The sequence below is a fragment of the Nyctibius grandis genome, chromosome 16, assembly GCF_013368605.1.
Source record: "Nyctibius grandis isolate bNycGra1 chromosome 16, bNycGra1.pri, whole genome shotgun sequence".
In the NCBI taxonomy this organism is placed as follows: Eukaryota; Metazoa; Chordata; class Aves; order Nyctibiiformes; family Nyctibiidae; genus Nyctibius; species Nyctibius grandis.
The window spans coordinates 1,238,750-1,255,638 of NC_090673.1; the positions used below are offsets into that span (position 1 = coordinate 1,238,750).

At 40.9% G+C, this 16,889-nt stretch overlaps 1 protein-coding gene across 4 annotated transcripts in view; it reads right to left on the reverse strand.

Moving 5' to 3' along the window:
- The window catches only part of NEK6 (NIMA related kinase 6), a 62,313-nt gene that overhangs the window by 26,219 nt on the left and 19,205 nt on the right, over window positions 1–16,889 (reverse strand). For 2 of the 4 annotated variants that reach the window (XM_068413692.1, XM_068413691.1), the window contains exon 2: window positions 6,323–6,444. In XM_068413692.1, the coding sequence (XP_068269793.1) occupies window positions 6,323–6,415 (93 nt within the window). In that variant the 5' untranslated portion in view covers window positions 6,416–6,444. Of the gene's footprint in view, window positions 1–6,322; window positions 6,448–16,889 lie in introns of all 4 variants that reach the window. The other 2 variants (XM_068413693.1, XM_068413689.1) reach the window with 1 other exon arrangement.

Below are 16,889 nucleotides of genomic sequence, written 5' to 3' on the forward strand. Positions count from 1 at the left end.
CCTTTTGCCAGCACTACACCCAAGACAGTGTGAGGATCTCTTACAGCGTATATTTATTTTCATGAGTAAGTTTGGACTTCTTTCCTTTGCAAGAGAAATAAAAATGACCACTATTCAACAAACAAAAAGTATCAATCAGGCGTTTGAAAAAGCTTCCTGATTTCAGGCTCTCTGTACAACTCTGAACTACAATCACAGTTGTTTGGCAGAGGTTTGAGCTGCCCAGTCAAATCACTTCACCCAGCCAAAACAAAGGTGTCAGTATATAAAATTACAAAACACTTTTTCCTAATTAAAAAAACAGAAAGGAATCAAAGCATTTCCTTAACCATGAACATGTGCCTCCTGAGCCACGCTCTTCCTGAGCAGTAAGAAAGTTTGGGCAAAAGCTTTTCTAACCTGGAGTTAACATTCACAATAGGGGTAGCAGTTTTCACAAGATTTTATGAAGCGGCTACCACAAAACTTTCTTTTTAAGGAAGAAATCCATGCTGCAATCACGGATGGTATCTATTTGCCCTTCATAAATCATTCAATTGTGTGTTTAAACCAAGAGTGTTTAAGTGTAAATTAATATTTTAAGCATGTGCCAAGAAACATCTAGCAACTTCCTAACTTGAAAATATAAATAAATATTAGGCAAGTGACAGGGTGTATGTGTGTCCCCTCACCACTTTCACACGGTTAGCACATAAAGTCTGCTTGCCATGCTGGAGTTAATGCTGGGTGATGACTGGACACCTCAGCTGATATGTTCTGGCATCCTCCCGGACTACAGCTGCACATTTACATATGCAATGACCTAGATTTGCATTTGCTATCACAACCTATCAGACCTAATTAAAGTAATGGAGCTTTCATACAGGCTAGAAGATGTTTGATTACGGTATAAAGCGGACAGCATGCTCAGGTTACACCAAACCACACCAGGTCCCTATTGATTTCTGCGGTCCATTTTCCCACACATCTGTTTAAAATTAACCTTCTCTTATGCTTTCCTGTACTTAAACGTAAGCAGGTCGCTCTGCTAAATACTGCTACAAGGACACATTTAGAATACCTAAGAAACACCTCCCTCCTCGGAACACCATCCCTGCAGTCTGGCCTTGCATACATTTCACTTATTTCATGACTTTTGACAAGGCAAACTCCATTTTTTCCAAGTCCTTCCACATTTAACCGCTACAATTTTTCATAAAGCTGTCAAAGAACCAATACCTATTCATTCAAATAAACCATGAACTTTATTTCTGCAAATCTCAGAGGTTTTATATACAGATATAAAGTGTGTAAAATCAGATACCACCCTCATCTTCAAACCTGTTCATCAAAACCAGATGTTTCTCATTTTCAGGACAGATTCAGGCTCAGTGAAGGGTTCAAGTCTGCTTGAATACAGTAAAACCAAGCCACTGTCTTTACAGAACAAGTTTCAAGGTCAATGATGGTGCTTGAATGAAAAAAAAAGGAATAAAAATTTAAAAAGGGGAGGAAAAAAACCCAACCAATCAACTAACAAAACCCTCCACCCACCGGACCTCTCCAGACCCTATGAAAACTGGGCTGTTTGCACACTGCTGCTCCCAGGGCAGCTGTAGGAAGGGGACAGCCTGGGAAGAACTAGTTTTGAGACAAAGCGTTCCCTTTACCCACACAATGAAGTCTCATTCTTCCATTACTCCATTAAAAACAAAGCCAAAGACTAAAGTCAATTAATTCCTCATTCGCATAAAGAGGCTATTCATTTTTCAGAAGACACAGAGAGATTATTCCAAGAACAAGCTATTCTGGACAACATCTCTGGCATACGTGTTCTCTTTTAGATGTAATCACTGATGCGAGAGCAAAAATTTCGAAGCTGGCAAAAGTATGTGACAGCCCTCGTCACAATACTGCGGGGAGAAGTTTGCCAGAACTTTCAGCCTCAGATTTTGAGGTGTTACGAGATTTTCTGCAAAACAGAATTAGTGAGGTTTTGTAATACTAAAAAAATCCAACGAAATAAAAACTTCAGTGATATTATCTTGTATGCAACTGAACAGATATGCTGCAAGGATAAGAAACTTAATTAAAGATTACCAGGAGTCTCTATATACCAGATTATAAAGCAACCCAGGCAAATATGGAGGATGACAGTATTAGAAGAGCTCCTTGCTGTCTACTTGCTCCTTGGTGACAGGCTGTAGTTTCTACTCACGCTTCCCCATTCTTGGGGATGGCTGTTCCAGTGCTACCAGAGGCACCTGGCCACAGGCGACCCTCTGAGCACGCAGGAGTACAAAGGTGTCAAAATTTACAGCTGGAGATTTGATACCATTTCCTGCAAACCCTTCATGCGCTGCCATAACCACAAGCAGGCAGGACAGCTCAGAATTTGTATTTTGGGGGTAAGGAAAAATAAGAAAAAATTTTTCTGCAGAACGACTTTCAAACTCCAGAACAATTAATGTTTGGCCAATAAATTTATCTCTTTGTAACTATTTAAGAGCTGGGGAAAACCTGAACAGTCCTGAGAAAACTGTCCCAGGCAGCCTTTCCTGCAGCCTCTAACCTGACGTTTCAGGCAAAGGAGATTACCAAGAGAGTGAAGACAAAAATATCAGTAAAATACAAACGTGCTGCAGAGCAATGCCTGTATGATTGCTTCTCCCAGAGGCACGGAGACAAATAAGCCTGAATGAGCTGAAAAAAGGGGAATGTTCACTGCTAAGTGTACCATGCGTAAACCCAGAGTGCTAATGGTAATTAATAATAAAGTCGGTCCTTTTCCTGCTGTCTGATTGGCACGTGGAAAACCCACACCAGTCATCAGTCTGCACAAACGGCTACAAGGTCACGAGATGTTTAGATTATTTGTAATCAACCTAAAAATTGTTAAAATTGGTTAACCAACAGTTAAAAAGTCTCGTACTACAATCTTTAGATACTAATAAAAGCATCTTTCCTGTAGAGCCATGAAATGAAATATTCTTTAGAAGAGTAAAAACACACTCACCCAATTAATTTTCTGAAATCTCATTAAAAAATTTAGCCTGACTAAGTCATACACTTCTGACGTGAATTTTAATTATCTTTATGCTGGATATAGGTTTTTTTCTGATATTTGCACTGCATCATTAATTTTAAAGGAATGGTTTGCTTGCTTCTAAAGTGCATACTTCATCTGAATGACATTTACCATAAACTAATTTCACCTTTAAAAGACATCTGTGATAGTAGATTGGGAAGCTTCAGCCCCTCCAGTTGAACATCCATACATTATAAGCAATGATTTACTGTCAACATCAGTGTTTCAAACCTCTTTATGATGTCCCAAATTATACACCCATCTCCATTCAATAATGCCTACCTGAAAAGAATTTTGCATACTTTGAGGTTGAAATTCCAGTGTGAATTTATGAGAACACATTAGAACAGATTGATTAAAAAAAGAACATCTAAGCTCACAAGAGATGAGGAAACTTAAAATATGGATTATCCTTCAATCAGGTAGTCAAGTAATTATTGACGAATACATCAGGTTTTTCAATTTGCAGCTTCAAAACTAGACTGCTCGGTCATCATAAAATATCCTTAACCTGACCTGTTACCTAGGATTTAAACTTTGTTGAAGAACTTGGCTTGAATTTCAAAGTTTTAACATCCCTATCAGCAGGTATTTGTACTAGCTTATGACAAGGAAAGAAAGAAATACCAGCTTGAAAATAGTAGACCCAGGCAATATTCACAAAGAAATTAGTATTAACGAAGAAATAATCTAAGCATTTCAGAAAATGATAAATTGAAGAGTCTTTGCTGCTAGATGACTAGTTCAAATATACCTTCAATTTGCAGACCAAAATGAAACTACCATGAACAGCTCTGCTGCTAAGCTGTGTGAGTATATAAAAGGGTTGTTTAAAAGTGAGTTATTGTATTTATTTAGTACAAAAACTAACACAAAAATTATAGCTCCATATTTTTATATTACTTATTTACTCCTAAATAAGTTTTATTGCTTACTGCTATAAACACTAAGTAATCTAGAGACTTAAATAATCGACACTTTCACACGGCAACATTACTGGAAATGTTCTGTCTCTTGCTGACAAACTTCATCAGGGTAATGCTGGGCAGGTAAGGGAGCCAGAAGTTAAAATTGTGATTTTATTGGGCCTTTTTTATATTTATGTAATCACTTTAGAAAACTTCTAAATATGAAGCATTACTCAAAAGTGTCATCTTATTACTAAACTATAGTAGTTAAAGACAGAAAGAAAAGTCTGATACACCTACTCATAGCTCTATATTAACTAGTTATAAAACAGAAATGACACCTCTGTGAGAATGGGGAAAAAAAAGGCTTTAGGAAGCAGTGTAATTATAGGGAAAAGTTTCTAGTAGAGGAGCACACTGCTGCCCTGGTCTTTTGGGGGTGACACAGTAGAAAGGGCCGGAAGGAAGAGAGGGCCATTCCATACAAAACCTCTGCTCATCCAAGACTCTCAAAGCCCAAGGTCTGTTTTTTCTGCTTAAGCTTTTATCCCTGCCATTCACGACATTTCTTGGAAGACAAGTTTGGTCAATTTTTCCTTCCCAAACCCCTCTCTCTTCCACAAGCTATTATACAGCACATCTGCATTACTTACATCTTCAGAAGAAAGAAATTATGTAATTTTGGATTCTTGCAGGTAATAGGTACCAGAAAATTGAAAATTATACATAATTATGCTCCTGCAAAATGGAAAAATCAGGAATACGTAACAAGCAACCATATCATGCCATCGACGTAAGGCAGCCTGTCCTCTGAACAGCACAATTTTTGTTAATTTCTAAACCGAGTCTGCTGACGAGGCACAGTTTTTTCAATTCTCTCGTAGACTGTATATTTTTGTTATTCAGCTTTTTTTTTTATATTATTTTAACAGCAAAACCAAAGTCTTTCTGCAATCCTAATTCCAAACTATCTAATTCTCAGCACAGTTAACATACTCCGAGATCTCCATTAACACAACTTGGATATTAAGAGCGTTGAGGGGAGGTGTCACTGAACAACGACCACACAGCAAAATGAGCCCACTCAGCATCAGCATAACAGCAGAACATAGATTATTAGCTACTAATTACACTTAACTATGTCATTACAAATTCTAACATGTGCTCCAAGATGCCATGAATGTATCTGCTGCACAGGAACACTTCCTAATCTTGTTCATGAAATAATTACAGGGGCTCTATCCTGCCAAATGAGGCAGTAATTAACCCTAATTGCTCAAAATGCAACTGGCTAATTCTAGGAGATTAATCAAGGGGATTCAATTATTATTAAATGACTTAATATGACAAATTGCTACATTAGGAGAGGGGGGCTTTGCTCCATACAACATTACTTTCCCAGTGGTGCTGCAGGAGATACACTCACCGCTGTACTCTGTGTGTAGGCCACTTACCGCTGTCGCAAACCCTGTGCTGTACTTTGGTACAGCTTTCCTAAGGAGAGCTTCTTGTTCAAGGAACCCGGATCACCACTGGACGCAAGTTTGGAATGACAACAAACACCCACAGCCCCCTCCCCGAGCTAATGTTACACCACAGTTGCAATAGTCTTTCTGACAGCTTTTCCGTGATGCTTTTTGTTTATTCCTTAAGATACATATAGGTAAAACTTAATTGCTCTGATAACCAAACAGTCTAAAAAGGCAAGGAGCCAGAATTCACAAAACACAAGCTCCATGCTTACAGTGAAGGTATCGACACTCCTCTGAATGCAGGTCTAACCCTAGTTTTAGCCCACTGCCACAGAAAGGCAGGGAAGGGAGAGATGAGCCGCTATAGTGAAACTAGGTAATAGTACAGACAAAACACACTGTGGGAGAGACTCCAGAGACGCACAGGGAATGCAGTCAGAGAGCCTACAGCTTCATGCAGGATGAACTTTTTCTTGTATTTGGTAATTACCTATTCAGCATTTATTATTAAACTATAAAAGGAGATAAAAAACATTTATTCACGTACAGAATCAACTGCTTTTCTTTGGCCTTTTCTTCAAAGAATCAAAGAGAAGAGAACGCCAACACAGTACATATTTTTACAAGATGATTTAAAAATACTTGCTTTAAGCAAAATTCAAACTATTTCCTTTTTCTCTTATTACCATCGAAAAACTAGATTCAGGAAACTCTGGCTGGCTGGCAGAATCCCAAACTGGATATGCCCTAAAACTGCTATAACTGCACTATAAACAAAAGAGGGAAAAGAAAAGGCTACGAAACCTACAGACCTTTATAAAAGGAAGGGGGAAAAAAAAAAACCACAGAAGGATTAAAGAGACACATGCACTTACCTGAGGATCATGCTGGTATTCCTGCCCTGGCAGCTTGCAAAGAGGGTTGTTCTGGTCCCCTAGATGATGTGGATGGTTGTGCTGCCCTTCCATGGTATCATACCAAACTCTGCCTCACAGTTCTGCTGGAGTTAAAAGAAAGAGGGGAGAGAGAAGTCTCATCAGTGTCCTTCCAGCACTGAACGCAAGGAACTCTTTGTAGGGGTGTGCCTACACGTGGTTGCACATCAAGGCAGCAAGAACGGATTCCTCCCCTTTCTCCCCTTGGACTGACTCATGCTCACGATTCTCAAAGGAAGAAAACCCGGCTCTCCCCCAGCCCCACAGGGGCTCAGCCGGGCACCGACAGCGAGCTGAAAGGATGCAGCCACAGGTCAAAGCTACCCTCGCTCTCCCGAGATTGCAAAACAAAACCACCAGTATCACAAATATTACTGGTATCACTTCTTAATAAGCAAAATAGCAGAAAAAGGGTTTATTTGCTCACTGGTATGTTAGCTACAAAAGATACTGCTTTTGTCAACTATAACAGCAGCTAGCATCACTTCCCCTACAACTACTGAACCTCGATGATCCCCAACAGTGTCAGACACTTAGTGCACAACTCGGGAAAGGTCAGCACGTTTCCATTTGTAAAACAGAAATGACAAAAGGTCCCACCAGACAGCTGTAGCTTTCTTTGGCCAGAGACAACCTAGAAGTGTAGCTCTACCCACATTCTTTCTTCCCCACCCCCAAATTAAAAGTTTTCATGCAGGTTGGTAAGCCACGGGAAGCAGCAGCTAGAAACCATATCAGATTCGAGGAGATTTAAGTATCATTCTAAGAATAAACAAACAAGAGAAAATTCCATGAATGAATTTGTTTCAGTTTTACCTGCAGCAATTACTAAGCCAGTATCTGAGCCCGATTCTGGGACAAATCCTGGTCATTTTACCAGCTATTCAGGGGACACAGAGCGGATCTCAGTGCTCCCTGCTCCATGCCAGTTCTGGGGTCAGGCTCTGGCCCCAAGCAAAGCCAGTCCCCAAAATACATTCACAGCATGTACAGAACATGCACAATAAACACACTAATGTCCCTTCCCCACCAAGGGCTGTATGCAGGTTTTCTGGGCTTATTTAATAATGTTATTCATAGCTAGTTATTCATCATCCACACATGCTCTAGGTCGTATGTCATTCAGAATCACATTTTTGCTGTCCTTAGCAGCGACTACAAGTGTAACGGTGACATGGGAAGATTTAGTGGCCAACACAAGCATCTTCAGAAACTTGTTTCAAGAGTTTGGCAAGTATTCACTCAGTGAAAGAGCACAACCTGACCTCATTAGTGTATTAATAGTGCATGCCTGGCACTTGGGCAATGACTAACTCTTAATTTAAAATACAAAGGTATTTTAAATATTTGGGGGAGTGGGGGAGAAAATATGATGCAGAAGAATTTCTGTAGCAAGTTGTGCTTGGTTCTTTTAACAGTTGTCAGTGAAATAAGGCTTTAGCTCTGGCAGATCTTTGCCAACATCAGCTACTGTACCAAGTGCACACCCGGTATTGGGGAAAGCGGAGAAAAGGCTCTTCTTGTTTCTTCAGCAAGTGAACTTTCGCTCTAACGAATACTCACTAGAAAAGAGTTGCGAGAGCTGGAGTACCTGCTGCATATAAACAGGCTAACGCATGGGGTGCTCTCAATAAAAAGTTTTTTGAAGTTGGTACTATGAAACTCCAGTGGGAGAAGGATAATCACTATTAGTATGAAGTTAGGTTTTAAGATTCCTTCAGTATTAGGGCATCTGTAGGTTTATTAGTAACCGGGTGAATAGTTAAAAAATAAAAATACGTCTCTTAATAGCAACATTAAACTGTGCTATGAAATTTCTACCTTACATTACACTGCCAGAATTATCTTAATTATTTTGTCATTTGTGATTTGAAGAAAGTCTGTTTACTTGAAGGGAGAACGTAACTCACATTCTTTCTCTTCTAAGTCCACAAGCACAGAGAAAACACTGCTCAGGCCTGCTGGCTGCTGCCAGCCTCGCTTCTCACCACCCATCTCCAAAGGAATTCAGCAATTTCACATCTACAGCCTCGAGATAAAAGGCATGTCCAAGCAGTGTCATGTGAAATATCTGTAGTCTAACACTGATCAAACATCGTATCTACGGCACCCTCCCTTCGGAAAGGACTAAAGCTCCAAAAGAGAAAAGGGAGTTATTTCTGAGTACGAGAACTGAGTCATCTGATCATACACAAATCCAGGACATTCCTAAGAGAACCGTAACTTTCCAGCTGCCATAAGGAAACTCAAGGTACAATCAGTTACCACGAGGGATTAGACAATGGGAAGGCAATTAACAGCTCACAACAGCCTAGCTGCCACTAGTGTGTGCGGGAATGTATTAGGCGGAGTATTTGGGTTTGGTCACTGTTTGTTTGAAGCGCTACAACTGGAATCAAAGGCAGAAGCAAGAACAAAATATCAGCTTTGAAAAGAGATACGGCACAGCTCACATGACAGCAGCTCCGAGCCCGCTGACACCTACGGGACAGCGTGTCCTGCCCCGAGCTGTCAGCTCGGCTATTCTGGGCTGCTGGCAAACACGTGTTATAGGTAGACTGGAAGGGGGATCCCCAGGAAGGGGCTTCACGGAGGGTCTTCAAATAGCAGCTGACAACACAAAGGCACTTTACTAGGTCAAAAAAGCTACACAGATTGCACAGAATTGTAATTCTATGGGGGTTTTGAGATTCTCTCTTTTAAAAAAGTTAACTAGAGAACCAGTCTTGCCATTATATCTTTACACATGAAAATGTTGAGCAAAGAACATGACTTAAAGCCAGTGACTTTCACCCCTACTCCAGATACTTGCACTCTCCTAAGGAAGCAACCACGTTTTGAGCTACATTTTACTAATCCTGAAGTTAGTCTGGACATCAGCTGCAACATGTTAGACAGGAGTTATTTTAGACTACTGAAGAAAACCATAAACACATAAGAAATGTTTACATCTGTTCAGCTACCCCTTACTCCATCACTCCACTCAGGCTACACAATCTGTGCATTAAGTTATCTCATGGAATCCAACAGTTTCCATGAAACCCTTCCTTGTAATTAACATAAGCATTGGAATGAGATGTAGCATACTAGAATCAGTATTTTCACTCCTTGGAAAAGGAATGATCTTCTCAAAGCTACTTGAATGAGTTACAATCTCGCACCTCACTCAGGCTATACGGGGTAGGATGGAAGTATCTCCTGCTGAGAGAAGCCGTTTCTACATACACCATCACGTGAATGTTAACCACGCCACAGTAAAAAGGCTAAACTACTGAACATTTCAGCTTAGTTAAAGCATGTAATGCCTCATTAACTGACAACAATATTAATAGGTAATGAATTTTCCTTTCATCATTTTTTTAAGTAGCAATCTTAAGTGCAACACTTAATTCACCAACACCTAGAACCACTGGTCACCATGTCTAAACCACAGTTATGTCTCCTCATCTAATTCAGTCTTTGACCAGCACGAGAAGTGGGAGAAAATAACTCTACTTTCCTGGTGTATTTTAGGGTGTAACTCTACTAACAACTGGACCAAGATTAACAAATTTACTTCACATGTCACTTCTTAGCAGCAACAGTATCATTGACACAATACAGCACCAAAGAAATCAAACAGGGAAGGAAAAAAAGCTACTCAACACAAAGCCAAGCAGTGACAACACTCCAGATTCAGTCTCATTTCCTTGCTATCAAATGGGGGGGGATGAGGGGAGCAGTTGCAGACAAATAATTGAAGATTTTTTTTATCTGTTTAAACAAAGACAACAGTAGGAAGTAAGATGAGGCCTTGGAATAAGCTCTCTTAACACTGGCACATTTTTACTTTACATTGTTCTAGCTCTGTACTTTTACTTCTCAAGTGACAGGCTTTTTGTATTCCTGCTTCCAAATTTCCTACGAAGCTTTGCAGTGTCAAACATTTTCAGACTGCGTCTTGACCATGACAGTAAATAAAAAGTTTTTCAATTGCATGAAGCATCACATATCTTCCCAGAAAGTGGATAAAAACCAGGGTCATCATCTGTGAAAGGCGTTACAAGAACAACCTAACAGCTTTCTGGAATTACTGTGAATACTCAAGTATCTCATACGCTAAGTCCCCAGTAACACATATGCCTCAAACCCCCCCACACACAAAAGGACTGACTGGATACAGTTCATAAAATCTCTTGCAGCATTTTCCAGCTTTTGAAGACAGATTTCCCCCCTATTTTAATGAAAACTGAAGCATTTACCTCTGCGTCCAGAAAAGCAATTATCTGCTTTAGGAACTATACACTAAATTATAGCAATTGGGTTCCAGTCCTGGAGAGAGGAATGGGCAAGCAGAGCAGATAACCATGTTTGTGCCTACTCGTAAATGAAGCGCAGGGAGGAAGATTTCACCGAAGCTCTACTGACGCAGCATTACTTCCAGGATATTCCAGCAAGCCACATTAAGGATGTATCACAATTGTTTTAGTATATGGGGTCAATTTTAATCAGCCAGACAAATCCCAAATTACTTGGCTTGGCTGCCAACCAATGTAATGACTTTTACAACTGCAAAAGCGTCAGCAGTTCAGGTTACTTTCCAATACTGGAGTTTATGATCATTCAACACCAGCAAAATCAATTCCCTTGTACATGTGCCATCTCCGTTTCACAGTAACAGACACGGGCTTACCTCCCTCTGCACCAACCACAAAAGTACATTTATCATACTGAAATCAGAGGGAACTCTCATGAATACAGAATCCACTGATACTTCCAATTATTAAAATATTGGTACTTAGCTGCATAGTATAAATAAAGCAAGACAGACATTGTCTTGGTAAAGCTTTTGACTTTCTAATGCAAGCATAGAGCCACACACTAAAAACAGCAGCTCCCATGTAACTGAATGGTGCAGGACTGTTTGCCTGTACCTGAACCACTGGGGGAAACAGTTTCCAAAAACAATGGAAGGAAGTGAAAGATTTCCAGTTAAATCAGAGGCCAACATAAAATAAATATTTGAGAAAATATAACTGAACTCAGCATAGAGCTGCTTCACTTTTCCCAATAGATCTTAAGGTATAAGCTGAGAAATTTTGAAAACAATGCACTGAAAGTACCCAAGGTACCAAAAAACTTCCACCTCATTTTCTTCAGGTTTGAATCTCAATAGTTCTTCAGGCAATTCAGTTACTCTCTAAGAACTCAGAATAAATTTAACAACATAGTGGGGCATATGACCAAAGCCCACATGGGAGGAACAGCTTATTCTCTCAAGCTACAACTTGATGTAGGTCTGTCTGTCACCATGTGCCCTTCACTCCATAGGGGAGCAATGCAAAAAGGAGAAACACAAAACGTACGTCCGACTATGCCAAAACACCTAGAAAGAAAATACCCCATCTGCACAGCAACGCAAGTGACTGGCATCATTGTCTTCAAGCACCCTGCCGCTCACTGTCACCCTTCTGCAGTACAGTTATTACTGCACACCGGGGCAGCATTCACAGGTAACCTGGAGTTTTTACAAAGCAAGGGAAAATAAAAACCCGCTTGTGCAGTCAGCTCCCCCACCACGTCCCACATTACAATTCCTCTTTGGGTACCTAACTGTCCTTACACCCCGTCCCATCCGTCTGACACCCAAATCAGCAGAAAGCAAAACAAACCACAAAACCCCATCAAACCCCATGGTACCTTGCAGGTACCTGACAGGTGGGATTCTCAGAGCACAACAGCTCAGGGCACTTGGTAGCAAAGGTCAAGATAATTAGTTGCGAGACACTCATTAAGGAGCAGAACCTCATCAGCATCTTGGCATTCAGTCTCACACACCCTACTGCCCCGGGTGCAGCTCCTCTCTAAACCAGCCTGGCAGAACAGCTGTGACCAGTCTAATCGGGTATCACCATGTTCTCTGGATGCCTCAAACTCAACTACAGGCCAAATTATTTGCTCCCAGATGTATAATCAACATGATAGGACCGTGCACCTCTGAAGCAGACAGCAAAGCAGCAGATCAAGCACTCAGTGTTACAACCATTTTCTGTACCAACACTCCCCACCTTCCTGAAAGACACACCAGCTACTTCACGTGCCCAGCGTTCAGCTCTGCTGCTGCCCAGCACTGGAGGAGTCAGCAAACCCAAACACTCCAGCCACTGCCAAACCAACCCTCAGCGCTCAGGGACACAGCAAGGGGTGGCACTGCACAGAGCAGCTCTTTCTGTAATACATATTGGAGACTTCAGAGTGAACAGCTTTGTAAATGCAGAACGAGCCACAGCAATTCCAGCTTTCCCTAGCACTGCCTCAAAAAGCATTCTGCAGAATAAATGATGAGGTTTTCCCCTTTTGCACCACTTCCTACTGTAAAAGCAACACGACTCCATCTCGAGGAGTCTCAGCATTCCTGGCTGTGAAGTGGGGGCAGCTGTGCCCTTCCTGGAAACATTACCAGGCTTTCTGTACCTCTGACCTGCTCAATGCCCTCAAGTATCATGCAAGAGAGATATATATATACATATGCTTTTCCACTCAGCTACTATATCCCTCTCATATCCTCTCGCTACACGGGGACCAGACTAGATGATCTCCAGAGGTCCCTTCTAACCCTAACCAGTCCGTGATTCTGTGACTTGGGAGGGGGACACAAGCAGCTCTGTCTGGGTACCTCGTGTAAAATAAAACAAAAAGGCAAGTCTTACACAGTTCCAGAAATCCACGAGTTGTTTAAACACATTCAAGTACGTTACTTAAACTACTGCACAAATTTCCATCTTTTAACATATACAAAGAATTGAGATTAACGGTGAATAAAATCCACCAGTGCCCACAAACCGGGCTCCTAGGGCGGCTGTCGACACCCGCAGCGGATGCGCTGCCGGTGGGAGCCCAGGCTCTCCCAGCTCCCCCGAGCCATCAGCACGCTGCTCGCTGCAGACTCCCAAAGACTGAGCAATGCAAACTATTTCACAAAATCAACACAACCACATCAGTAACACTTTCGCCCTCTCTACTGCCCAATAATATTCTTCCTCTTGCTTGCTCATAAAATAAATCTGTCAGAATATTAGATGAGATTACCTATATATTTAAATGATGATCTTGGCTTATGATTACATTATCGCTGCGGTTCAGGGTACGTGCTGTGGGGAAGGCAGGCCAATCCTAGGAGGGTATTATTTTCGAGTGACTTTTATTGTCCATTATCTTACACCATTTCTGTCACAGCTATGATGTCTGGTAGGAATACTTCACCACAGAAATATCCTTGTCGTTAGTATTCTCATTGCAATTTAGTCAGATCAACCTTTAAATCTCATCCATCATACTGAAGAGCTCTGGCAAAGCAAGCGCAGTAATATATGCTTCCATGCAAAACCTAATTACAGGCCAGGTTAAAAAGCCTACCCCATTCCTTCTGCAGTGCAAGGTGACAGGAAATCCTGAGCATCCCTTGGTTTCTCACTCTCCCTTTTTGCTGCTGAAGTGCGTAACCCGTTCATTACAGCAGACTGATTCTGTCTGGCACATGACAAACTTCCTTGAACCTAACAATTAAACTCCTGACAGCGTTTCCAAAAGCAGAGAGTATTTACTGTAAATGCTTGACATTTTTTTTTCCCCCCCTCTCTGCTCATCCCTCTCAACAGTCACCTTATGATGACTGGAAATTACCATAAGCAAATAGCAGTCTAACATCCGAAAAACCCCCTCGTGTTAGTGTGAAATACACACCTGCCAACACTGAAAAACAATATGAATATGAATGTTAAAGGAAACAACACGAGGAATGCCACTGAAGCACATGAGACAGGAGAGAACGCTGCAAGAGCAGAGTTAAATAATACCATTCAGTAAGAAATTGTTCAGAAAGAGCTGCCTGCACAACGCAGAGCTGGCCGGAGCGCTGCGGTGGCGAGGCTGCCTGCAAACACCGCCAGCCCCGCCGAGGAAGGACGGTATGGTTTGTCCTACCAACAGCTCCAGAGTGCGAGGAGGGAACTCAAGCAAGAACTGCTAAACAGAGTGCAGATATATCACCAGTAAATAGCTTCAAAATGTTAGGCTTGGCATTAAGATGAAACCATATCTATACATATACACACGCAATGTAACCCAGCATGAGTTATGTACACCTCCAAAGTCCGAGAAAGCATGAAATATATGGAAGCCTGAACAGACTCTTAAAAACAATATATTAAGATCACTTGGTTACACAACTTTGTTAGATTTGGTAATGCCATCCATGACAAAGTCATCTAATATAACTTTACTCATCCTCATTGCCGTAAGCTCTAAAGGACAAATGAAAACTGGCAGAAATCAACTTTCCCAGCATTTGTATGGGGGAAGCTTTAAAGGGTAGGCCCTGGATCTAGTACTAAAAGTAAGAAAATTGACCGCTGAGCAGAAGAACGGTGTTTTAATCACACCTTCCATTTTACGAGCACTGGAATTATGCTGAAAGCAGGTGCAGATGGGCTTGTGTTAAGACTTTGTGCAGACCTTTTGTTACAACTTTGTGCAAACTAGATTTTCAACAGCCAGTAACGGGGTGCCAGCTTCTCAAAGACCCAAAATCCACTAACTGAGAATGTTTTAGTAAAATGGCTGAAAAGCCCTAGAGCTTTTTCATACTATGTCAACAACTGATATTCATTAAACAAATGCTGTGACAGACACTGTAACTCACTGTTCCATACCTAGAAGCAAAATGACATTAAGTTAACTATTTAAAGCTATTCGGAGCCATCTCACCGTAGATGCCAATAAAACAAATGCTCCCTGCCAACAACGACGTACCTGTGTCAAACCTCCCACTCTCTTTCAAATCACTGTCTACATCCAGCTCAGGTCGATATTCCCATTTTAAGTAAGCAAGACTATAATTTCAAATACTCTGTATTCTGGTTTGCGGACAAATCTAGTAAAATGACTTGAAAATAGCAAGGTCTGACACAGTATTCTCCCCTCCCCGACTGTATTACTATGCCTGAAGATGCTAGTTGAGTTTATACAGTACTTTTCATAGAACGTCTTGTACGCCCACTACTTTCATCAGTTCTCACCACCAACCAGGAAGGTAGTTAGCTTACTTCTAATCTTGGTTTAAAAAGTTTTAATGTGAATTAAGGGTTGGGGGTTTTTTTTGTGTTTTTTTTCCTGTGTTGTAATATCATCTCCCTAGAACTTGGTCCCGAACCAAAACACAGATGTTTGTAAAAGTCTTGTGAATACACTTTAGATGCTATGTAGCTCAATCCATCCATTACAAGGGATGGTTTCACATGGCTCCTATTAAACAGTCCCAGGATCAGTGCCAAGAGTACTTGGTGATTTACAGTTATGACTAAGTAATCAATGTGATAAATGGTCCTTTTCACCAGCCTAACTGGACTATTCCTACCTCTTACTTCACCGCACGGAATTTCCCAGTGCAACACCACATGTAAATAGTTATGTACGATGTTTGTGTAAGATGCAGGTAAACAGCAAACACATAGTCACATCCCAAACTGAGGATGGACAGCAGTTAGCGGCATTTAAAGCGACAACAGTTCCTTTGAAGGGAGAATACTGTCAACACCGTACAGCAACAGCAGGTTGCATTTTTCCCCAACCAGTTTTCACTTACGTATGTTTCACATAAAGTAAGAAGCCAACATACCTTAATTACTATTCTCCTAGTTGCAATTCTGAGCCTTCCAAAAGCATTCACTATATTCATTTTTACAACCTTTGAAACATTAGAGATAGACCTCTCAGGCCACTACTGCTGCTAACGAAACACGTGTTAAAAATAAACACGTACTAAATCTACCTGGTATTTTCCTGTATTGCTTACTAAGCATGCAACAACATGCTCACCTTTAAATTTATAACGCAATAAAGCTTTCAAGCCTGAAGCCAAATTATTTAAGAACATTTCTGTTATCCTTCTCGGAATTCATTCACTTCTGATGAAGGAAAGATTAAATACAGGCTGAAAATATATTCATAATGTATACGTTCAGAAACTGCCAGACATTTTCACATCATTAAATCATAACTGAAGTAAGTAACACCACATACAGCTATGAAACGCGCACTGTCTGCACCAGTAATGTCAACTTCATTATCACGCTGGCTGTACGGTCTCTCTTCCGCATCAAGGGAACAATCAGGTATTTGCACATAAGTAAGCAAACTTGCACCACCAGCGAGCTGACAATCTACGTGTGAAATACAGTTTCACTCTCAATCAACATCTGAAGAGCCCTTGTAAAAAAGAAGAGCCAAAAATCAAGCAGTAAGGAAGCCTGACTGTTCCCAACCTATGGCAAAAACATCCAATTTAAGCCAATCCCTAAAATAAGTTTCTACCACAGACAACTAAGAATCCAAACTACTTCCACAGCTTGTTCCTACCCAGACACCTTGAACAACTAGCACCTCAAAAAAGAGCATGAGCAAACAGATCATGTTAAGTCAGTAAGACAAAACCAGAAGTAACATCCAAAATACAAAAAAAAATTAAATA